This window comes from Globicephala melas, chromosome 2, assembly GCF_963455315.2.
Source record: "Globicephala melas chromosome 2, mGloMel1.2, whole genome shotgun sequence".
Taxonomy (NCBI): Eukaryota; Metazoa; Chordata; class Mammalia; order Artiodactyla; family Delphinidae; genus Globicephala; species Globicephala melas.
In genome coordinates this window covers 67,463,005-67,487,337 of record NC_083315.2, presented here as the reverse complement: position 1 = coordinate 67,487,337, position 24,333 = coordinate 67,463,005, and the positions used below count along the sequence as shown (strand labels likewise).

General features: G+C 40.3%; 2 protein-coding genes and 4 non-coding genes across 6 annotated transcripts in view; 1 reads left to right on the top strand and 5 right to left on the bottom strand.

Annotated features, from left to right (window-relative positions):
- Positions 1-46: 46 nt before the first annotated feature.
- On the bottom strand, positions 47-4,966 carry RPL4 (ribosomal protein L4). The gene is made up of 10 exons (XM_030875195.2): positions 4,905-4,966; positions 3,344-3,515; positions 3,047-3,153; positions 2,544-2,682; positions 1,953-2,077; positions 1,549-1,678; positions 1,136-1,292; positions 762-845; positions 532-652; positions 47-448 (listed from the first exon to the last, which is right to left on the bottom strand). Exons 1-10 carry the CDS (start codon positions 4,905-4,907, stop codon positions 140-142), a joined length of 1,347 nt encoding a protein of 448 aa, XP_030731055.1. The 5' UTR covers positions 4,908-4,966; the 3' UTR covers positions 47-139.
- LOC115862958 (small nucleolar RNA SNORD18) lies at positions 1,419-1,489 on the bottom strand. The gene has a single exon (XR_004043320.1). It is a non-coding gene; the product is annotated as a small nucleolar RNA SNORD18 (small nucleolar RNA).
- Positions 2,170-2,241, bottom strand: LOC115862957 (small nucleolar RNA SNORD18). Its single transcript, XR_004043319.1, has one exon. It is a non-coding gene; the product is annotated as a small nucleolar RNA SNORD18 (small nucleolar RNA).
- On the bottom strand, positions 2,744-2,842 carry LOC115862962 (small nucleolar RNA SNORD16). Its single transcript, XR_004043324.1, has one exon. It is a non-coding gene; the product is annotated as a small nucleolar RNA SNORD16 (small nucleolar RNA).
- On the bottom strand, positions 3,225-3,295 carry LOC115862959 (small nucleolar RNA SNORD18). Its single transcript, XR_004043321.1, has one exon. It is a non-coding gene; the product is annotated as a small nucleolar RNA SNORD18 (small nucleolar RNA).
- Positions 4,967-8,678: 3,712 nt separating the features above from the next.
- ZWILCH (zwilch kinetochore protein) overlaps positions 8,679-24,333 on the top strand; it is a 35,937-nt gene continuing 20,282 nt past the window's right edge. The window contains exons 1-7 of the mRNA XM_030875188.2: positions 8,679-8,724; positions 11,899-11,994; positions 14,818-14,936; positions 18,539-18,738; positions 19,260-19,330; positions 19,991-20,146; positions 21,451-21,522. Coding sequence (XP_030731048.2) covers positions 18,561-18,738; positions 19,260-19,330; positions 19,991-20,146; positions 21,451-21,522 — 477 coding nt within the window. The 5' untranslated portion in view covers positions 8,679-8,724; positions 11,899-11,994; positions 14,818-14,936; positions 18,539-18,560. The remainder of the gene's footprint in view (positions 8,725-11,898; positions 11,995-14,817; positions 14,937-18,538; positions 18,739-19,259; positions 19,331-19,990; positions 20,147-21,450; positions 21,523-24,333) is intronic.

The following is a 24,333-nucleotide window of genomic DNA, read 5'->3' as shown; positions in this document are numbered from 1 at the left end:
TGTCAGTAAAAAAAATTCTAACCAAGATTCACACAACACATCCAAGTCATGTTTCTCACTGCCTCTTTGATCATAAGGTCTTTATTCAAAATTAGCTGTCCAAAATGATTTGACCTTCACCAAATAAACAAATTTAACTTTATGCAGCAGCCTTCTTTTCCTCTGTGGTGGGTTTCTTTTCTGTGGGCTTCTTTTCTGCAGGCTTCTTTTCTGCAGGCTTCTTTTCTGCGGGCTTCTTTTTAGCAGGCTTCTTTTTAGCTGCTGGTTTCTTGGTCACTGCAGCCTTTTTTCCCACCAAAGGCTTCTTTGGCTTCTTCGGCTTCTTCAGCTTCTTAACGCAAATGGCCTCCTTTCCCTTCTTTCCCATCACAGGCTTCTTGCCTGGAATCCCCTTCTCATCTGATTTGGCTTCTAGTGCTGCTGCTACCCTATCCATCCGGATTTTGTGCTGCAACAAATTAGAAGAAAATCTAAGAATCAAATCTTTCTAAAAACTCAACATATATTAGCAAAACCCAAATTATTGCTTACGTTCCTGGCCTGGCGAAGAATGGTGTTCCGGCGCATGGTCTTTGCATATGGGTTTAGCTTCAACATGATTCTCAGGTTTTTCAGTGGATTCTTCTTCAAGACTCTGCGATGAATCTTCTTGCTATAAAAAGGTAGAGACTACATTTATAGTTTATTTACATTACCCATATTTCTGAAATACCCAATAGTGTGAGGCTAGGCAAGAATTACAGTGAATATCACAACTTTACCGTGGTGCTCGGAGGGCTCTTTGGATCTCTGGGCTTTTCAAGATTCTGCTAAGGTCTGTATTGAGCATCTTGTGCATGGGGAGGCTAAATGAAAACAGAAAACGCTGACTATAGAGGCTCAACTCCTATTTCTCATGTAACTGACTAAAGAACATGAACCTCAACAAAAGATTACTTTTAATCATTTAAGCTCAACAGAATACAATCAGAATTTCCACTATACTATCACTTCTCAGAATCTCACCATTTCCACATATTGCATCTGTTTACAAGGAGGAAATGGCAACACAATCCGTTATTTAGAAAATATGCAAACCAATTTTGAACACTATCCACAGCATAAACACCATGTTCAATATATGAATTACACTCACTTGTAGTTACTCTTGAGGGAGGCAGATTTACGCCAAGTGCCATACAGCTCATCTAACTTGCGGAAAGCACTTTCAGTCCAAATGCAGAAACGTCCCACGTGCCCACCAGGAGCAAGTTTCAAAATGTTCAGTTTGCTTACATTAAGCAGAGTAATTCCTTTTAAAGGGAAAACAAGAATTAGGGAGCCTGTATTTCAACAGAAGAAACACAAATCATCTTTACAGCACCCAAGAAGTATTTTAATCATGAATTTCAACTATCAATGGCTCACTCATTCAGCCAAGAATCAGAACTTCCACAAAATCATGAAGTTTCAGAAACACAGACCATAAAGTGGAATCTCATCATAATAAAAGCTGAGTAAGCTTGCATAGCATGGGTAATTAAAACATGTAAGCAGTACAAGATTTACCAGGGATGTTTCTGAAGGCCTTGATGATACCATTGTCCTCATTATAAATGATGCAGGGTCCCCTGCGCTGGATACGGCGACGGTTTCTCATTTTGCCTTTGCCAGCTCTCATTCGCTGCGAGGCGTAGACCTAACAAAGTGAGGTTTGGTATTTTGATTGAGATATGATCCCTGCAATAGATCTTCATAGTTTAAAAAACTTCATTTTACAGATGATCAAACTAGAGGCAAAAATGATTTGCCTAAATTTAATACAGCAATGATTTCAGGTTTCAAACTCAAGTAATTTGGTTCCAGAGTCCTTGCTCTCACATCCACTGCTGTTTAGTTATACTGTCCCCTTCAGTAATCTTTTGAAATTTAAAATCTGGCAACAAATTTGTGTGAAGGACCACAAAATCTACCTTTTTGATATCATTCCAAGCCTTAAGTTTCTTCAGGAGCAAAACAGCCTCCTTGGTCTTCTTGTAGCCTTCAACTTTATCTTCAACCACCAAAGGAAGTTCAGGAACTTCCTCTATACGATGACCTGACAAAGCCAATTAACAGTGACCTGGTTACCCTGCACCCTTTGAAAAACTGAATCGAACCCACAAAATAAAAATGGTGTATACAATTTGCCAAATCAGAATTTCCACAAATATCATGTGTTTCAGAAACACGGACCAATGAAGTGGAATCTCATCATTTTGACAGTTAAATAAAAAGAGGAAGCAACATGACAAGATGGAAAAGTTTTCTAACAATATACGACATCACTTTATTTGAATTAGTTCTCCCAGTTACATAGTATTCACTGATGACTGAGCTGGATACACAGTATTCACTGATGATTAAGGCTGAAATGATCATAACTAGTATTTAGCAGACGGAAATTTAGCCAGACACTCTAGGATGAGGTGAATGTACACAGGCTGTTAACACCAATGAAAAGGGTCAGGTAGAGAAAAAAAGGGGTATTTTATACGACTCCTAGAATATAAAATATCACAAACCTTTAGACATGACCAGCGCTGGTAAAGCCGAGGCAGCCAACGCAGAGCAGATGGCATATCGCTTCTGCGTTGTATTCACTCTGCGGTGCCAACGTCGCCAGGTCTTGGTTGGTGCAAACATGCGGCCCCCACGACACATCTGTTTTCCCAGTTAAGAATCACATTTCTCAAATTTTAGGAATTAAAAACAGGTTATGCCTTGCTCAGTAAGAATTTTCGTCACCCTTCTGAACCAGCTTACTGACAGCAGGCAACTGTCGCTGAGAACAGAGTAAGGCGCAAATTACGACATCACTGCAAGCAAAACCTCCTACTGTCAAACCTGTTGGCTTTAAAAATTATGACGGAAAAATCTTCCAGATTTCAAATCTGTCTAGAGAAATATTTAATCTGGACACTAGCATCTTCAGCATAAATTATTTTGCAACTACTAACAAGAAAAAGACAAGTCCAGCCTTTTAAACGCCACAGCTGACTAGTCTAGGTGGTTAAACGAAGGATACATTTCCAAAAGCACCCTGGCCAGAACGGTGAGTGCCGCCACCTCGAACCCTGGGAATTCGAGCCACAGCTCTGCCAGTACCCCAAGACTCAGCACTGGTTTGATGACCTGAAATTGTGAAGAAACCCAAGTTTTAGCTACCCAACCACACCATTCTGACTACATGCACGGTAGCAAACAGCATCAGAACATCCAGGAAAATCATGTGGTTCAGAAACACGGACCAATGGAGTGAAATTTCATCACTGCTGTTAAGTACCTCTTAAAAAGTCAACCCAGGAAAGATCTAAATCCATACCTGCTAACTCACTGACAGCATAGGGCTGTCTGTTGTTTTTGCGCAAGTTGGTGTGAACAAAGTTCACAATATCTGGTCGAATGGGAGCCTTGAACACAGCAGGCAAAGTGACATTTTTGCCAGATGACTCCCCCTTTTCAGAGTACACTGATATCAGTGGACGAGCACACGCCTGGGAAAACAAAAAAAATATTTATATTGACAAGCAATGTCAGAGGCACTCTTCTCACGTGCCAACAAAAGCATTAACGGTTCAGTTCCAGAAGAGACTAGAGTTTGATGAGGTAGATAAAACTTAAACCAAAAACAAAGGCTAAGTTACCAACACACCATCAGGTCTATTAACATCAGTAAATACTTGAAGGACACATGATTCTCAAGTTCTGCCACAGAATTTTCATCATTTTCAAAGAGAACGCTTTATAATTAAACTTTTAAATGAGGCCTTAGAAAGCAAAATAATCAAAACCATACTGTAAGGTTTGAAAATGCAATTTAATGCCATCATCCAAACTCTTTCATCCCAAATGTCAGCAAATCTACCAGGGCTCCACTCCTCCAAACATCCATCCTTGCCCCCTTCATCCCATTCCAAACACAGGTTCCAAAAATTACTAGTAAAAACAACAGCCCTGTTACTTCTTGCTCAATCTTCTCCAAACACTTACCACCTCAAAGGAAAACATCCCAAGCAGGATGTACACAACCTGCTCAACCTCGCTTTCCATACTCTTCCAGATGTTCAGGCCTACACTCACGGCCATTCCTGAGCTGCCTCAGATGTAACCAGTCTCCTACCTAAAGATACCCTTCCTCACCTCCTTCAGGTTTCTCTGATCACTGTTTATAAAGCCCAATTACTGCTTTCTCTCCAACTTCCTATGTCTACAGCACTTACTACCATCGAACATTACGATGCATTTTGACCAGCTCAATTACGATCGAAGCTTCATAAGAATAGTGCTTTTTCCCTATTTTGTTCACTCAACTCCCCAAGGCACATATACAGACGTTATTTATGCAGTACATACACAACAATTAAATTTTAAAGCAAGAGGACCAGAATGCTTTCAGAGGCAATTCTTAAGATGAACACACAATAATTCAGGAAAAAAGTGGAAATACAAGTTTTTTCTTTAACGAAATCTCTCAAGAGACGAAGTATTCCTTACTAAGCCGGGCACGGAGATACAAGACCCCAAACTGACTCCCACCCAGACTCAGTCTTAGGCCCTGCAAATTTCCAAGTCTTCAGTAGAACCCATTCTTTCAAGATCCAAGGGAAGCCAGAATTCCAAAGGTCCTTCTGCGCCCGAGAACGATCTGGGAGGTCCTCCTGTGTCGCTTCCAAACGCGCCCTGCGCCAGCTCGCACACGTTGCCTCTAAGATGGCTGCCGGAGAGCCTCACTTCCCAGATCCCAGCCACAGATCCCAGCCCTTTGGTCCCCATCTCCTTCTCCTCGCTTCCCCTCATGAAGGTTTTATGCCCTGAACCTCCAAGCCCATTCCTGCCAGGCCCCAAGAGCAGAGAAAGGTCCAACGAAGAGAACTTTCACTCACCATGGCGGGGAGAGGACAAGGCCACGCTCCCCTCAACCCGGCGGCTCCCACAGGAAAAGGAAATGCTTAGCACTCCCACTCTGTATGTAACCTTCAACTCGTCCCCCACCCTGCCCCGTCTCAAAACCAATACAGGGACACAAAATATATCTATACCACTCTACAAAAATAAAAATAGCGTATTATTTCTTCATATGTCAAATTACGGTATCTATTGACTTCCAAAGCCAAAAAGAGCACTTAGAAACAAGGGACTCCTTTTCGCGGAGTAATCCATATGGGGGCGAGGCCAACTCTCGCGAGACGAGTGTCTTTTCCCCCTCAACCGTTACAACTTATTTTAACTTTTTCTTACGGGAATGGAAAACTATTGGGACAGGAAAAACAGCTGTATGCTATAAAAGTTTAACCTTGTGGACAAACGGGACCTGTTGAGGGGGTGGTGGTGGTAAAAGTAGTCCCGGCGGGGGGTCATAACCCCGGAAGTCAGCGTCTGGCGCGCATTTCAGTTTGGCGGTTTCGGATCTGCAGTCAAACTGGGGCGGGATGTGGGCGCGAACCAACCGAGCTGCTGAGGAGTTTTACGCTCATCTCCTTCAGTGAGTAGTAGCCCCTGCTTTTGTCTTGGCTGTGAGGACAGCACTTCTCCCTCGGGGTATCCCTCTTTCCACAGCCTTGGGGATTAGCGCCTTGCCAGTTTCCAGCGGCGCGAATGTTGTAGACGAAGTCCGCTTTCCCGGGAGCTGGGGAGACGCCGGTTACCTGCTCCAGTGTGGGGTTGGCGCTGTAGGCCCTGCTGCTTGTAGTCTCGTTTAGGAGAAAACAAGTGTACATTGTCACCCGAGGTGGAAGGTGCCAAGTTTTCCAAGAGGCACATTATTCACTCTTACAATGCACACAACTTGTGATATGTTAGGGGCACCTACCAGGATAGAGAAAACTAGATGTTGACATCCTTCACCTGTTTAAAGTCCTGGCTGGCGTGAAACGTGTTGTTATAGTCTATTCAAGATAGTTATATGAGCAACAGTTATAATGATAACGTGATGGTGTGTCGGCTCTTTAAAGCACCTTTGTTTCACAGTGCTCTTAAGACTTCGTTTTATTCATATAGTGAACACTAGTACTAAAGGGGATTCCATCCAGTTCTGTATCCAACATAAAAATCGAATCCAGTAGTTCTCAAATTTGAGCATGAAGCACTATCACCTGGCAGGTTGCCAAAACATATTGCTGGGCCCCCTTCCAGGGTTTCTCATTTAGTAGGTCTGGGGTGGGGCTAAAGAATTTCCCTTTTGTAACCAGTTTCAGGTGAAACAGATGCTGCGGGCCTGACACTTTGATAACTGTTGTAATCTATCCCCTTCTTTTCTAAATGACATACTTTTTCATTATTTGTCTTCATTGCTTTTATTTCCTGCCTACAAAAGTGGTAATGCTAGTCAGGTTTTTCAACATTATAGAAAGATCACTAGCTTTTTCTTTCTTTTTTTTCTTAAACAATGTCTTGGATAGCTTTCAGTATGAGAGCCTATACGTCTCATTGTTTTTAACAGCTATATAATATTTCATTGTATGGCTATTTTATGTTTATTTAACCAGTCCCTTGTTGATACAACTTTATTTAGACCTTTTGCATTTTCTAATTATTTCATAGGTGTTAGTTTTTCTTTCCACCTGTATCCCTCACACTGCCTTTGTAGCTACCTGCCTACTGGAAATTTCCAAATGAGACCTCAAACTCAACGTCTGTGAAACTGAATTCATCTATTCCCCACAACCTGACAGTCTCCTGAATTCTGTCTATGAGTTAAGAGTTACAAGTCCAAGACTGTAACTTGGTTCTCTTTTACACTGCCACCCACCCCTGTCCCATCTAGTCAGTCACCATGTGCCCTTGTTCTCCCTCCATCCCTACTGCTTTTGTTCACCATCATCACTTTTTTGAAGTACTACAAGTTATTCACAGCTATTTTCCTGGCCTCCAAGTTTATAGCCTCCACATCAGGAGGTCAGGGAGATCTTTCTCATTTAAAATCTTGTAGTGAGCTCCTCTTGGCTTTCAGCATACAGTTCAAGCCCTCTAGCAAAACCTCTTCCTTTGTGCCACAGCAGTACCCCACACTCCCCTCTGTTGGGACTCATCACCCTGTATTGCAATTGTTGGTTTGCTAGTTGGACTACAGTCAAGACTGAACCAGAGGCTATGCATTTGTTTTATATCTTGGACATTTAGTAAGAATTGTTGACTAAATATTATGACATAGTATGTGCTTCGTGTTTGGTAATTGCAATCATGGTTGCTTTTGCTGTGGTCATCCATTTACAGTGCTTGGTGTCAGTCTATTTATCTCTTGTAAAAATAAAATACAGTGTGTGTGTGTGTCTGTGTGTGTGTTTGTGTGTGTGTGTGTGGAAAAAAAAAAAAAGAATTGTTGACAAAAAAAACACCAAAACCCAAAAGTTATGTTATTTGGGGACCTTACTGAGGACTATAGCCTGGGAATCAGCTTCTCAGATAGCTCTGAAGAACTGATCCAAAGAGGTAAGGGAGTTGTCAGAATATATAGGAGTTTTTGCTGGGGGAATAAACCAACAAAAACAAAGCAAAACAAAACAAAAAAGTAGTTGAACATCAAAAGTTTACTACTAATCACAAGAACAGACATCTCAAGTTAATGATTTTAGTGCTTTTCCATGTATGGGAAGATGTAAGAGTCTGGACTCATTGAAATTATTCCTTTGATACGCATCTTAACTGTCTAGGGCCAGTATCCTGTTTTTCTGCATCCTGAATTCCCCTCAGGGTGCACCAGGGTGGCTGCCGTGGCTGATGGTTTTATGGTGGGCAGCATTCGGTGTTTACCAGAATGGCAGGCAACTTTTTTGTCCACAGAGTGCCTGCCCATAATACACATACTGGTGACATGATTCTTGAATGATTGATTGAATAACATCCCTGAGTTATGCATACATAGAAGTTAAACTTCTTTAAGAATAAGTCACAATCTTGTCCAAAATGTGGGTCATAGTTTTTATTTCAGTGAGTTATAGAGTGGATCAAACAATAAATGGTATCCTGAAACCATTCTGTTGGGTTCCTTTAGGACTCTAAGGATTCTTTTCTTTCAGAGTGTAGATCAGGCTGATGTGCATTTTGGTATGTTAATGGCTAATAGTTTACATGCTTTGGGATCAACTTTCTTGAATAAAATGATAATTATGAAGTATCTTAGAGTTTTGTGCTTACATTTTAAAAAGGAAATGCTTTAGCATTATCAAATTTACTAATGTTTTAGTGACAGCTCATGAAAACGGAGGATAGATGCTTCCATTTTAGCAATAGAAATCCAAGGCCTGGGACCCTTAAATAACTTCTCCATGGTTACCTGCTGATTCAGTGGCAGGTCAGAATCCAGTCATTTTTACTTCCCAAAAATCATGTAGTAACTTACACTTTAATAGTAATTGGTGCTGTGTTTTAAAAGTTCCAAGAGTAGAGGTAGGCAACCTAATTTCCTGCGGCCTCTGAGAAGCAGTAGTACCCACTTCGGGGCAGCTGTCTATTAATCTCTATCACATCTCTTTTTTTTTTCCTTGTTAACCTAATACTCTTTTTCTGCTTTTTTCTTCCTTCTCAACCATGCCTTAGGACTGCCATGAATACTTTGCATTTTGCTTTTCTCTTGGAGAAAGTAATGGCTAACTCCTGAGTTTAAATGACAGAATACTATAGCTCTATTTCTCACATGTGGTTCTGCATTTCAGGGAATTTGATGAAGAAAAGAAAGGAATCTGTAAAGATCCATTTATCTATGAGGTATGAACATTTTATTTGGTTTTTAAACAACTCAATCATCCTAAAATTTTGAGTTTTTAAAAGTTGAGTTTACTGAAGTTAATTTACGTAGACTAAATGTCACCCTTTTAGAGTACAGTTCTATGAATTTTTACAAATGCATTTAGTCATATAACTACCCCCAAAATCAAGAACATTGCTATCACCTCCAAAAAATCCCCTCATGTCCCTTTATAGTCAACCGTTTCCCCTGTTCCCTGGCAGCTACTAATCTGTTTTATATCTCTGTTTTCTGTCTTCTGTATTGCCTTTTCCAGAATGTCATATAAATAAAACCATATAGTTTGTAGCCTTTTGGGTCAGGTTTCTCTCAATGAGTATGTAATGCATTTGAGATTCAACTGTGTTGTTGTGTGTATCAGTAGTTCATTCCTTTTTATTGTTGAGTAGTATTCCACTGTTTCGCCAGTTGATACACACTTGGATTGTTTCCAGTTTTCGATAATTATGAATAAAGCTGCTATAAACATTCATGAATTTATTAAGTTTAAGCATCTAATATATGCCAAGTGTTCCATAGGTAAACTCCCCATAGAACTTAATCCCTTAAAACAATTAGCAAACTAAAATTTATATTGTAAAAGACGAGCTGAGGAGAAATAGTCATAAATGGGCTAATATCCATGTTTGTAAAATATATAAAAAGCTCTTAAAATCAATAAGGAAAACAGACAATCATTAATAGAATAGGCAAAGGATACAAATAAGTAACCACAGAAAGAAAAATACAAATACTGTTGACCCTTGAACAACAAAGGGGTTAAGGGTGCTGGCCCTCTACAGTCAAAAATCTGATTATAACTTTATAGTGGACTCTCCCTATATGTGGTTCCTCCATATCCGAGGTTCTACATCTGTGGATTCAACCGACAGTGGGTCATGTAGTACTATAGTGTTTACTGTTGAAAAACATTTGTTTATAAGTGGACCCATACAGTTAAAACCTGTGTTCTTCAATGGCCAACTGTATAGTTATCTCTTACTATCTGAATTCTCACAAACCAAACTCAAAAATCAAATATATCCAAGTAAATGTATTATTAATCCCTCCCTATCTGAATTATTACCAGTTGGTACCTATATTAGTTTCCTACGGCTGCTGTAACAATGTACTACACATTAGTTTTCTTAAAACATGAGAAATGTATTCTCTCACAGTTCTGGGGACTAGGAGTCTGAAATCAAGGTGTCAGCAGGGCTGTGTTCCAGCTGAAGTCTCTATGAAAGGATCCTTCCTTGCCTCTTCCTAGCTTCTGGTAGTTTCCAACAATCCTTGGTGTTTCCTGGCTTGTTGAAATACCTGCCTTTGTCAGCACATAACATTCTCCCTGTGTGTCTATGTCTCTAAATCTCTCTCTCCTTGTAAATATACCAGTCATTGGGTTTAGGGCCACGCCCCCCCCAACCTAGTTAATCTTCATCTTAATTTGATTACATTTGCAAAGATCCTATTTCCAAATAAGGTCACATTCAGAGGAATCAGAGGTTAGGACTTCAGCTTATCTTTTGGGAGGACTTAATTCTACCCACAACTGTACTTGATCAAGAACTTAGTAGATCAGAATAACAAAGCATCCTTTGCTCTCTGAACTTAGTATCTAAATGCTTCAATATCCAAACTAAGAAATAGGTTCAAATAGTGAGAGGTATTTATCAATAATAATATTAGACGCTGTTCACTCTCATTAGTGATCAAATAAATGAAAATTAAAACAATAACAGATAAAAATAAACAATGAAAATAATGTGTTGACCTAAGTGATGGGAATGCAAATATGTGGGTATGACATATTTGAAAGGCAATTTGACAATATCAATGTGATTTTAGATATTCATCTTAAAGTACTTAAAGGATGTCCATTATCAATTGTTTGTTATAGCATATAACTTGAAAATACCCAAATGTTGAATAATATGGAATTATGTGATGGTAGATCCATGGTACTAGACAGCCTAAGAACATTTAATGGCATGGAAAGAAGTTCATGGTATGAAACCATTAGAATGTTCTATTTATTTTTTAAGCAAAATCCTATTGAGTTATCAAAATAACAGATATATTTCTATTATTTTATTTTATTTATTTATTATTTATTTATTTTGGCTGAGTTGGGTCTTTGTTGCTGCGCTCAGGCTTTCTCTAATTGCGGCGAGCGTGGGCTACTCTTCGTTGCAGAAGGGTAGCTTCTGCAGGGCTACTCTGCGCAGGCTTCTCACTGTGGTGGCTTCTCTTGTTGCGGAGCACAGGCTCTAGGCAGGCAGGCTTCAGTAGTTGTGGCATGCGGGCTCAGTAGTTGTGGTTCGCAGGCTTAGCTGCTCTGCGGCCTGTGGGATCTTCCCCGACCAGGGATCGAACCTGTGTTCCCTACATTGGCAGGCAGATTCTTAACCACTGCACCACCAGGGAAGTCCCGATATGTTTCTCTTTAAATAGATTTATTTATATGTCTGGAAAAACATCAGGCAAAATATACACCAAAAAGACTAATAATAGTAGTGACTACTCTGGCTAGTAGAATTATAGATGAGTTTTAAAAAATCTCTTTTAGCTACCTGTTTCCAAACTTTTATACAATAAATGTTTATTGCAATTGGAATGAAGAAATATGCAGTTCCTATAAACTGATAAAGTTCTAAATTCCATAGTACAATCAGAAAAAAAGATAATGTTTAGTAAAGAGCTAATTTTATGGTTCATAACAGTAAATCCAATATGATTGGGGAAGAGGATGTCAGCGTGATCCTAATCAAAAGGTCTTACAAGGCAGGGTGCTCTTTAGGTGGGCCTTGAAGCACGTAGATAACAGATATAAGAGCTAGAATTTTTTTTTTTTTTGCCCATGCCACAGCTTGCAGGGATCTTAGTTCTCCAACCAGGGATTGAACCCACGCCCTCAGCAGTGAAAGTGCAGAGTCCTAACCACTCAACCGCCAGAGAATTCCCCAGCTAGATTTTCTCAACACGAAAAACAACATGGGCAAAGAATAAATGAAATTATATTTTGAAAACATTACATCTTGTTCAAATTCTCTTTTCCAGTTACTTGCATAGAACTGGTCTTTATGTGTTTAAATATTTGTACATATATATGTGTGTATCTATAACATTGCTGGACCTTAATCCATTTTTAATAGGCTGATGTTCAAGTGCAGTTGATCAGCAAAGGCCAACCAAACCCTTTGAAAAATATTCTAAATGAAAATGACACAGTATTCATCGTGGAAAAAGTGGTAAGTAGTGCTTGGGCTTTGTGGTTAATTCTTAACAGCCAAATTTGGTGTCTTGTGGATAATCTCAAATGTACACATTTTCTTATCAGCATGTTAGTGATAGTGGATTCTAATATCTTTTAGTAGTAAGTACAGTGCTGTCCAACAGAGAGATAATGTGAACCACATACATAATTAAAAATTTTCTGGTAGCCTCATTGCAAAAAAAAAGGTAATTAATTTTCATACTGTAATATTGACTTTTTCATTTGTTGTTCAGTTGTGTGAATTTTAACACATGTCTACAATCTAGTAATCACCATCATAATCAGAACACAAAACAGTTCCATCACCCCAAAAAACTCCCTCGTGCTATCCCTTTAAAATCATTCCCTCTATAAAATGGGTAACTAATAAGAACCTGCTGTATAAAAAAATAAAGTAAAGTTCAAAAGAAAAATCATTCCCTCTTCTCCCTCACTGTAGCTTTATCTTCTTAAGAATGTCATGAATGGAATCATACAAAAGTGTGTAACCTTTTGAGTCTGGCTTCTTTCACTCAGTGTTATAATGCCTTTGAGATTCATTCAAGTTGTGTATTAATGGTTCATTTCTTTTAACTGCTGAGTAGTATTCTGTGGTATGGATGTACCACAGTTTCTTTACCCATTCATCCTTTGAAGGACATTTGGGTTGTTTTCAGTCTTCAACGATCACTAATAGAGCTACTATAATTTTTATACAGAATTTTATGTGAGCACAGTTTTCTTTACTGTAAATGGCTAGGAGTGGGATTGCTGGGTCTGAAATTATGTTTAATAATGCTTTTATTTAATCTAATTTATCTAATGTTATCATTTCAATACCTAATTCATTTAAAAATCATTAATGAGATTTTAAGTTCTTTTTTTCCATACTGCATCTTCAAAATCTGGTATGTATTTTACACTTAAATCTCAATTTGATCTGACCACATTTCAGGTGCTCAAAAGCCACATGTGGCTGGTGGGTGGCTACTGTTTTGAACAGCACAGCATAAGTAGCTATGACTTATAAATTTCTACTTTAATTTTTGCTTGTTAAATGTAACAAGAGGGGACTTCTTATTTTTTGCATCACTTTATAATTACAGCCTTACACCTTTGTGGGGTTTTTTTTCTCTTTTTTTTTCAATTTTTGAATTTTATTTTACTTATTGTTCTTATTAGTTATCTATTTTATACATATTAGTGTATACATGTCCATCCCAATCTCCCAATTCATCCACTCCCCCAACCCCCGCCGCTTTCCCCGCTTGGTGTCCATACGTTTGTTCTCTACATGTGCATCTCTAGTTCTGCCCTGCACACGGCACCTTTGTGTTTGAAGTTCGGGAACTGTTTTGGCAGAGCAGTAACAGTGATGTTAACTGAGTGCTGATAATGCTGTCACATTACACAGTTGCTTTGGGGCCAGGACCCATTCTTGGGTATATTGTTTCCCGAAGTAGATAGGAGCAGGATCTAATAGGGGAAAGTGGATGTTCCTTTAGAAGGAATATCTTTGTCTGCTTTAGGGCCCACATGCTGTCTGGACCGGGATTGAGATGAATGAACAGAGAGCTCTTTATTTTAAATACACACAGAAACTTCTTTCTGAGGAGGGGACATATTTATTTGTCTTTTGTATTAATGATGCTTATCAGTGGTGGACAGATGCTTGGAAAATAATTATAGGTGAATTATGTGGTTGAATTTAGACTTTTCCCATAGAAGGGAAAATGTTTGTTGAGCAAAAGCTGAAAAAATGAAGTTGGTCGGGTGAAGATGAGTTACCTGGGAAAGGGAAAGATGAGCAGAGGAATTTGTGGAAATTGGTTGGGCTACTAGTGAGGATGCAGCTTGGAGTTGTGAGGAGTTACCTGGCATTTTTAGTTGGGGAACAATTAAAATGGGCTTTATTTCTACAAAGATCAGTAGAGCTTAAAGCATGAGTTTTAGGTAGATGGATATTGACAAGTAGAACGGAAGGAAAAATGACATTTCTTGGATACTTCTAGGAACTATTTGGAAACCCAGGCCTGGAAGGGAATAAAATCTGGAATCTGGCAGAAGAAATTCAAAGTTGAGGAAACATCTAGGTCAGATACCTATTAAGTATTTACTGCTAGAAGAGCTTAGTGGATAAGAACTTGAGTTTTGAAGTCAGACTACCTAGATTCAAATGTTACTTTTGCTGCTCAGCAGCTGTGTTATTCTAGGCAAGCTATTCAACCGTTCACTAGCTCAGTTTTCCGGTCAATAAAACAGGGTTAATGATAGTATCTATCTCGGGGTTTTTATGAAAAATGAAAGAAAGCTTGCAACAGTACTGGTACATAGTACATGCTCAGGAAATGTTAATTCGTAAAATTATTGTTATTATTGGCAGAACTGAACTTTTTAACTACTTAAACACATGGATATCAGAAACACAAATGAGAGCTGATAGCCCTAAGAGGAATAGACTTAAGGAGTAAGGTGAACCTTCAAGTTTGTGGAGTGACAAAATCAGGGAGTCTTCCATGGGTTTCCCTTGCTGTTTGTACATCATTTTGTACGTGGTAGAGCACTTCCTTTTCTGATGGTATCAGATACTCCCTTTATCAGTAGCAACTTAGATCAATATCTTTATAGGACAGTGGAAATGCTTCTGACGGTGAGATTTATTACTACCAAATTAGTTTGTAGCTGTGATTCTTGTCATAACCCAATCATTTTGTGCTTAAGCGTTTAGAAATCAGTACATTATATTCTAGCATAGTGAAGAGTTGACTGTTACCTTAAGTGTTCTTTTACCTGGTTAAATAATTAAACATTTTTAAAGCCTTTAGAAAAGGAAGAAACAAGTCATGTTGAAGAACTACAATCTGAAGAAACTGCTATTTCTGATTTCTCTACTGGTGAAAATGTTGGACCACCTGCTTTACCAGTTGGGAGAGCCAGGTAAGTTTTTTCTTAGTATAGGGGTGGAGGGTAGGATTTAAATAGAAGTGTTCTTATAAACATTGGGGAAAAAATATGTATCTAGCTAGATCCCTCCCTCTCTCCTTTCGCCTCCCCCTTGATGTGTATACTCAATTCTCTAAGGATAGCTCTACTTGACTGTCCCTTGACTGTACCATAGGCATCCCAAGCCTAACTAAGACGACTGCGGTGATCTTCCCTTTCTCCATTCCCCTATACTGTTTACTGTTGTTGCTTCGTAATTGTTTTCCTTATTTCTAATCTGGTTCCTCGCCAATCTTTTTTCCTCACTGCTGCCAGAGTGATCTTTATAAAATGAAAGCCTGATTGTATTGCTTCCCTGATTAAAAATCCTTCAGTGGTTCTTTTGCCCCATGATAAAATCCAAATTCCTTATGAGTGACACATATGAGCCTTCAGCATCCAATCCAGTGGTCCTCCATGAGGGGTGCCATACTCAGCAGGCAATTGGAAATGTGTAGGGATACTTTTTGATTGCCACAGTGATTCAGGGGAGCTTTTGGCCTGGGCCATGGATGGTAAATGTCCTGCAATGCATGGGGCTCTCCTGTCCAACGAGGAATTATCCCACCCAGATGCCAGTAGTGCCCCTGTTAGAAACCCTACCGCCTCTGTCTGCTTTGCCAGTTTCACTACCCACCCCCCAACATATGACTTTCTGTCTGCCCGGCCTCCCTCAACTCCAAAACCAAGAAGTCTTTGCTGTCAAGGAGTCCTGGAGGATCTGGCTTTATATGTATAACAATATTAGAGAATAAGGACCATAATAACAATATTCACAAAGTGACTTTCTTTCATGGTGGGGTTTTTTTTTAATTTATTTATTTATTTTTGGCTGTTTTGGGTCTTCGTTGCTGCGCGCGGGCTTTCTCTAGTTGCAGAGAGCGCGGGCTACTCTTAGTTGTGGTGCGCGGGCTTCTCAATGTGGTGGCTTCCCTTGTTGTGGAGCACGGGATCTAGGCACAAGGGCTTCAGTAGTTGTGGCACGCGGGCTCAGTAGTTGTGGCTCACGGGCTTAGCTGCTCCGTGGCATGTGGGATCTTCCCGGACCAGGGCTTGAACCCGTGTCCCCTGCATTGTCAGGCGGATTCTTAACCATTGCACCACCAGGGAAGCCCCCATGGTGGGGTATTTTTGTTTTGTTTTGCTGTGTAGAAGCTTTTAAAATCTTTTGTAGTTAATCAGTCTTTTCTTTCTTGGCTTCTTGATTTTAAGTCATGTTTGGCCTTTTTTGCTTTTCTGTCCCATAACTTGAACATTATTTATTTGCGTTGTTTTCTCCAGCCAGTGTTTGTTTGGATTTATCCATAGGCTTATCATTTCTTTGCTCTCCATTTCTTCTTGCATTTCAGACCTTCCTTCTGGGATTATTGTATTTCTTTATTGAAGTACAATCCCTTAGAAATGCCTTTTCTGAACATCTGTTGGTAATAAATTTAGCTTTCATCTCTTTGAAAAAAAATTTTAAGCTGTATTTTTGGTAACTTTTAATTCTGCTACACTCAAATTTACAGAAAAATTAAAAGAATAGTTCAGGAACTTCTGTGTACCCTTAACCAGATTGACCATTATTTACATTTTGCTGTCTTTGCTTTGTGATTCTGTCACTTGTTCCTCCTCCTCTGCTCCTGCCCACTCCCCCATCTGTATAACAAACACGTGTCACACACACAGTTTTTTATTTATTTTTTTTATTTATTTATTTTTTTTTTGCGGTACGCGGGCCTCTCATTGTGCGGCCTTTCCCATTGCGGAGCACAGGCTCCGGACGCGCAGGCTCAGCGGCCATGGCTCACGGGCCCAGCCGCTCCGCGGCATGCGGGATCCTCCTGGACCGGGGCACGAACCCCTGTCCCCTGCATCGGCAGGCGGACTCTCAACCACTGCGCCACCAGGGAAGCCACACACACAGTTTTTTAAATGAAATATTAACAGTATGTTGGAGACATCATGCTCCTTCACCCCTAAATACTTCACTATGTATTTCCTAGAATCTAGTACATGCTCTTATATAACCACAGAACAGTCATCAAAATCTGGAAATTTAACATTGTTACAATATTACCATCTAATCCACAGACTATATTCAAATTTCCTTAAGTGTTCCATGACTAATGACCTCAAGCATCTTTTCATATATTTATTGGCTTCTACTTTCTCCCACCCCCCAGGTTTACTGAGATATAATTGACATATTCTGTTATTTCTTTTGCTTAATATCACAGCCTACTTCCACTCCCAATGACCCTCTATCACATATTGAACTCCCTGCTTGTAGTAGCTACACTTCGTCATTTTTTTTTTTTTTTTTTTTTTGCGGTACGCGGGCCTCTCACTGTTGTGGCCTCTCCCGTTGCAGAGCACGGGCTCCAGACGCGCAGGCTCAGCGGCCATGGCTCACGGGCCCAGCCGCTCCGTGGCATGTGGGATCTTCCCGGACCGGGGCACAAACCCACGTCCCCTGAATCGGCAGGCGGACTCTCCACCACTGCGCCACCAGGGAAGCCCACTTTGTCATATTTTTTTTTTGTCACTTCTTGATCTGCCTCATGTACCCTGCTCCCACTTCTTCACTTGGTGAAACTTTTATGTATTTTGCCACTTAGTTTCCAGATTTTTGTTTCTGGGATTCTGTGATATTGTGATGTATAATAAGAAACATATTTGGTCTTTGTCTGCTGTTCCTGGCACCCAGCTCCTGAAACCTTTGGAATTTTCTAGGTGTGGAGAACTATAAAGGTGTCTTTTGTTAAGTTAGTGAGGTGACTTTTGAACCCCACACCAGGTAACCTAAGAATGGGGACTGCTTGCCAGGGGAACCAAGCATGTGACTGGAGGGTTGGAACTTTGAGTCCCACCCAACCTCTTGTGGGGGAGAGGGGCTGGAGGTTAAGTTCAGTCACCAGTGGCCAGTGATTTAATCAATTGTGACTATGTAATGAAACCTCCGTAAAAACCTAAAAGGAGAGGGTTTGGAGAGCTTCTGGGTTGGTGAACACAGGGAGGTGCTGGGAGAGTGGCTTGCTAGGAGAGGCTGTGGAAGCTCTGTGCCCTTTTCCTCATATTTTTCCCTTTGCATCTCTTCCATCTGGCTGTTTCTGAGTTCTACGCTTTTATAATAAACTGGTAATCTAGCAAGTAAAATGTTTCTCTGAGTTCTGTGAGCAGCTCTAGCATGTTAATTTAACCCAAGGAGGGGGTTGTTGGGACCTGCGATCTATAGACACACAGATGACAACCTTGACTTGGAATTTGGCAATTGGAAGTTGGGGGGAGGCAGTCTTGTAGGACTGAGGCTTTAACCTGTGGGAGCTGATGCTATCTTTGGGTAGATAGTGTCAGAACTGAGTTGAATTGTAGGATACCCAGCTGGTGTCAGAATTGCTTGGCGTAAGGAAAAACCACACACATTGGAATTGGGTATAAAATCTTAGATGGTGATCAGAAGTGGGATCAGAGTCAGAATTGTAGCTACTGTTCATGATATCTTTGGAAAAGAAAACTTTTGACTGATTGACAGCCTCTACGTCTAATTTATTCTTCCTACTGTTGTTTCCAAGGCAGTTAATTGGACTTTACACCATGGCTCACAATCCTAATATGACCCATTTGAAGATTAATCGGCCAGTTACTGCCCTTCCTCCCCTTTGGGTAAGGTGTGATGGTTCAGATCCTGAAGGTACCTGTTGGCTGGGAGCTGAGCTTATCATAACCAATAACATCATCACAGGAATTGTCTTGTGCATGGTCACCTGTAAAGGTGAGAACTCACTTCTCTTACTTTTGTGGGTGTGTGTGTATATATTTATTTGTATAGTTATTGCTTTGTGGTTTTTACTGAAACTTGATATTGTTAAGAGGGAAGTGCATGGAACTTGTGTTAGCCACCATGAATCTACTGCAATGTGTAACTTGCAGCATGTAAGAGATAGTCCAGAAACAGATTTCCAGAAGTCCGAACAGAATTTTATGGCTGTTTTATTTGGGTTTCATTTCATTTATATGTGTGTATTTTTGGAAGTTTTCATTGGAGGATAAAAAAGTTGAATATAATTCCAATTTCATAGTGGGCCTTTAATTATACTTTTGGTAGTATTATTGACCTCTGTTCCACTTTCCTTCTTTTAAAAACATTTCATCTGTGATTTAAAATTTAATTTCAACAATCATTAGTGTTAAGTTGTGATACCCTCAGAATTTGAGGGATTATAATTTTCTAGCTCTAATGATGTAATTTTGAATTGTACCTTTAAAGTATTTTCTTTCTTTCATGTCCTATAGCTGATAAAAATTATTCTGTAAATCTTGAAGACCTCAAAAATTCACACAAGAAAAGACATCACTTGTCTACTGTAAGTATTTCTCTTCTATTCATATTATTTTCTTCAAACTGCTAACGATCTGCCTTCCTAGTGTAAAGGTTTTTTCACTCCTAATATGACTAGATATTTTTCTGTAGTATCAAAATGTTTATTTTCATATCAACTAATGACTGAAAATATATGCCTTGCCTTTTAGCTAATCTTTGTGATGAAAAAGAGTTGTCTTATTTTTCCATTTGGAATAAAAGCATGGCACTTTGTTTTAAAAACAAATTTTATTTATTTTATAAATTTATTTATTTTTGGCTGCGTTGGGTCTTTGTTGCTGTGCGTGGGCTTTCTCTACTTGTGGCGAGCAAGGGGTTACTCTTCGTTATGGTGTGCAGCCTTCTCATTGCGGCGGTTTCTCTTGTTGTGGAGCATGGGCTCTAGGGCTCACGGGCTTCAGTAGTTGTGGTATATGGGCTCAGTAGTTGTGGCTCATGGGCTTAGTTGCTCCGCGGCATATGGGATCTTCCCGGACTAGGGCTTGATCCCGTGTCCCCTGCATTGGCAGGTGGATTCTTAACCACTGTACCACCAGGGAAGACCTCGATACTTTTTCTTTTGGGAAAAGAGTCAGTCATTTTGATAATGGGCCTTTGGCCTTGTGAAAGCACAGCTAATGGTTTGCTGGATGCACTCTTTCAGTTAACAGCCAGCGGCTTTGCCCAGTATGAGCTCTTTAAGTCCACTGCCTTGGATGATACAGTTGCTGCCTCACAAACTACGATCACTTTGGATATTTCCTGGAGTCCTGTGGATGAGATTCTTCAAATTCCTCCACTCTCTTCAACTGCAACTCTGGTAGGAGCAAACCCTTCTTTCTGTTGCGTTTACTCAGTGTGGATTTACTTTGAACTTGCCTGTTGCTAGTGCTAGTGCTAGTGCTGCTAGTGCTGGGCTTCCAGCCCAGCCCCAGGCTTAGCTCTCCCTGGGCAGCTTTGAAAGGCTCAGCTTGCCCCTGAAGTCTCACCAGAGCAGCCAGTGGAGATTTTGCCAGGTGATCTGATCTATCAGTTATCCACAGTGCTGCGATTATGATTAATAAAGTCTCTTGAGTGGGAACTCAAACGGAATCATCACAGTGACTTATAGTCTCTGCTGTTCTTAAAAGAGTGCAGATATTGGCAACACATCAAGAGTCATTATTCTATTCAGACCTTTCACCCTATATTTACATTTCTAGAATCTCTCTTAAGAAATTAATCAGAATTGGTAACAAAAATATATGGACAAAGATATTCAATGCAGTCACATAGCTGTGTTTAGAAAATATTAAAAACAAAACCTGAATAGTCAGTAGGAAAATGATTTAAATAGGTTTTCATGATGAAATAGTGTATATATATTTTTAAAATCATGATTTAAAGTATCTTTAATAATGAGAGAAAATGCTTATTATTAAGGGGAAAAAAAAAAGACCCAAAAAGTACAAAATTATATGTACAGTAGGATCTCAACTATGGTTTTTAAAAATGTGTACACAAAGGCCTGTATAGTGTTACAAGTGGTTTCCTCAGGGTGGTGGCTCATGGATAATTATATTTTTAGCGCTTTTCTTTTCCTGCAATAGGAATTTACATACTGGCATTTACTATTTTCTTCTCTTTCAAACCATCCCCCCTGCGTTTTTTTTTAAGAATTTAGGTTTATAAAACTTTGGCCTCTGGCGAAGACAGCACATTGTAGATTTAACACTTAGACGTCTAATGAGCGTATTTATTGGGGGAGAGAGGGTGTTGTTTTTGGTGTGTGGTAATGCTAAGTTTGTCACCGAGTCTTGAGATGTATTTATTTATATTTCTACTCCTTGTCCTTTTGGAAATTCAGTGGGACGGAGTAGGAGAGCGTGTGTTCCACGTAGCTGCAGTTGTGGTATAGAGAGGGGTTCTGGTGGCCTGAATTTAGGGTACTGTATTGGGATGGGCGGGGTCTATGGTATCCCTGGGGAAGGTGTTCTAAATGCAGTATTGACCTACTTTTTCAATTCACTAGTGCTTCATGAAATATATTTTTAAATGTGTGGGTAGTTTGAAATGCAAATAACTGTGACCCTGATGCAGAGAAGATGGGATTACCAGTGAAAACTGACTCTGGGAACTTTTTAGAATATTAAGGTGGAATTGGGAGAGCCCAGAGGTCCTCTGAATCATCTTCACAGACAACTGAAATTTCTCCTTGTGAGTATCCTTCTAGAATTTGTAACTTGTATTAAATCTCATGTTTTCATTAAAATGTTTGCTAGTGTCATTGTTATTTAGTTTTGTGTTCTTCAAAACTTGTTCCAAATGTTATGTGCTTGGCAATTGGGACAGCGTTACTGGGTGGTAATTGTCCTTGCAGTTAAAGGGAACATTCATCAGTTAGTAGTTAATGGGTAACAGTTCTTTTGCCTTTTCTACGAAGTATTTGAGTTTTATTCATATGATGGATTCCCCTCTTTCCAGGTGAGTCAGTTGCCAGTTAATTCCAAATGTGTGTATAATCTGCTTGTTACTAACTGGGATTTTGATTGATGCTGAAGATTAATGAGCATGTGTTTTTATGTTTCCGTAGTTTAAGCTCCACTCTACAAATTCCATCTCAGAGGTGTGGGGGGCGCTCATTTTGTTTATTTATGTGTTTATTTATTTACTTTTGGCTGCATCGGATCTTAGTTGCGGCATGCGGGATCTTTCCTTATGGCTCCTCTCGAGTTGAGGTGGGTGGGCTTAGTTGCCCTGCGGCATGTGGGATCTTAGTTCATTGGAAGGCGGATTCTTTTTTTTTTTTTTTTTTTTTTTTGCGGTACACGGGCCTCTCACTGCCGTGGCCTCTCCCACCGCGGAGCACAGGGTCCGGACGCACAGGCCCAGCGGCCACGGCTCACGGGCCCAGCCACTTCATGGCATGTGGGATCCTCCCGGACCGGGGCACGAACCCGCGTCCCCTGCATCGGCAGGCAGACTCTCAACCACTGGGAAGGCGGATTCTTAACCACTGGACCACCAGGGAAGTCCTGGTGGGGCGTTGGGGGGAGTCATTTTAATGCAGTAGAAATTCCAAATGTCTTAGCTTGGCGTACAAAGCCAGTTATATCCAGTCACTGCCCTACTTACTTCTTTTTTCTTTTCTTTTTTTTAACAGCTTTATTGAGATAGAAATTACATTCCATAAAATTCACTCGTTTTAAGTATACAATTCAATAGTTTTTAGTATACTGACAGAGTTGTACAACCATGACCATATTTAATTTTAGGGTATTTTCATCACCCAAAAAAGAAACCCCATACCCATTAGCAGAAACCTCCCACCCCTGCCAGCCCCTGGCAGCCACTAATCTACTTTCTGTAATACTTTGTTCCTTTTTATTACTGAATAACATTCCAATGTGCATATGTACTACATTTTTGTTTATCCGTTCATCAGTTGATATATGTTTTGCTTGTTTCTACTTTTTGGCTATTTATGAATAATGCTGCCATGAATAGTCGTGTATAAGTTTTTATGTGACATATGTTTACACATCTCTTGGGTGGAGTTGCTGGGTCATATGGTAACTCTATGTTTAACCTTTTGAGGAACTGCCAAACTATCTTTTCCAAAGTGGCTGAATCATTTTACATTCCCACCAGCAGTGTATAAGGGTTCCATTTTCTCCATATCTTTGCCAGTGCTTGATACTGTCTTTTTTATTGTTGTTACGGCCATCCTAGTGGGGGTGAAGTGGTATCTCCTTATGGTTTGTTTATGGGTTTTTTTTGTTTTGTTTCTTGGGGCTGTGCCGCTAGGCATGCGGGATCTTAGTTCCCCAACTAGGGATTGAACTGGTGCCCCCTGCAGTAGAAGCATGGAGTCTTAACTACTGGACCGCCAGGGAAGTCCCTCATTATGGTTTTGATTTGCATTTCCATGATGGCTAATAACATTGAGCATCTTTTCATGTTCTTATTGGCTCCTACTTACTTCTTTAGCTTAATCTCACTCCCTACTTTGCCATACTGAGCTCCCTGCTTGTAGCAGCTCCAGTCCCATCACACTGTCACTTTCTGGGTGTGTGTGTGTGTGTGTGTGTGTGTGTGTGTGTGTGTGTGTGTGTGTGTGTGTGTGTGTGTGTGTGTGTGTGTGTGTGTGTGTGTGTGTGTGTGTGTGTGTGTGTGTGTGTGTGTGTGTGTGTGTGTGTGTGTGTGTGTGTGGTGTGTGTGTTGTTCTGCCTAGTGTGCCCTTCTTCCACCTCTTTGCTGGGTTAGCTGTCTGTGACATCGTCACCTCAGATGATTGCCCTGATCCCCTAGAATAGCTTATGCTGCCTGTGCTTCGTGCTGCCGTAGAACCTTACGCAGCCCCCTTGTCAGACGGTTTATCAAACAGTAATTTATTTGCTTCTCTGTCTCCCCTACTAGGCTTGAGTGCCAAGTACCCCATTGTGCCTTCAGCTTCTAGCACAGTACCAGGTGTTTTTCATACTTTTACCTCCTCTCATTATTTCCCCATTTGTAAAAAACTTGGTACCTTTTCTACCTTTCTTACCTTTCTTCTTTCTTGAGAGCTCCTCTTTCAGGACCCTTCCTGTGGGCTTCCATCATACTTCTACCTTCGTGTCTCTGCCCTCCTTTCTCCACCCCGGCAGAGGGCTTGTCCATTTAGTGATTTGACTAATGCCTTTACGAGGGAACTCCAGACTCCCATCTTTAAGCTGCTACCACTTCTGGTCTTTCCCACTTCCATCAAATTAGTTCCCACATGAGTAGAGGGCTCTTCCCTCCAATTCAGTATGTCCAAAATGAAACTTGAAATCTCCAGACTAGATCCCCTTAATAAGCCCCCCATTTATTTCTGTGATTTCATCACTCCTTCAGTTTCACAGGCTAGAAGCCCTGTCTTACTTTAGTAAGAACTATCTCTAGTTACTGCCACAGCTAGAAGCTGCCACTCTACTGTGTGCCCAGCATGTGGTGCTAGATGGTTCGGTTATTTTGCCTGAGGTGTCAGCAACTGGTAAGTGGAAGGGC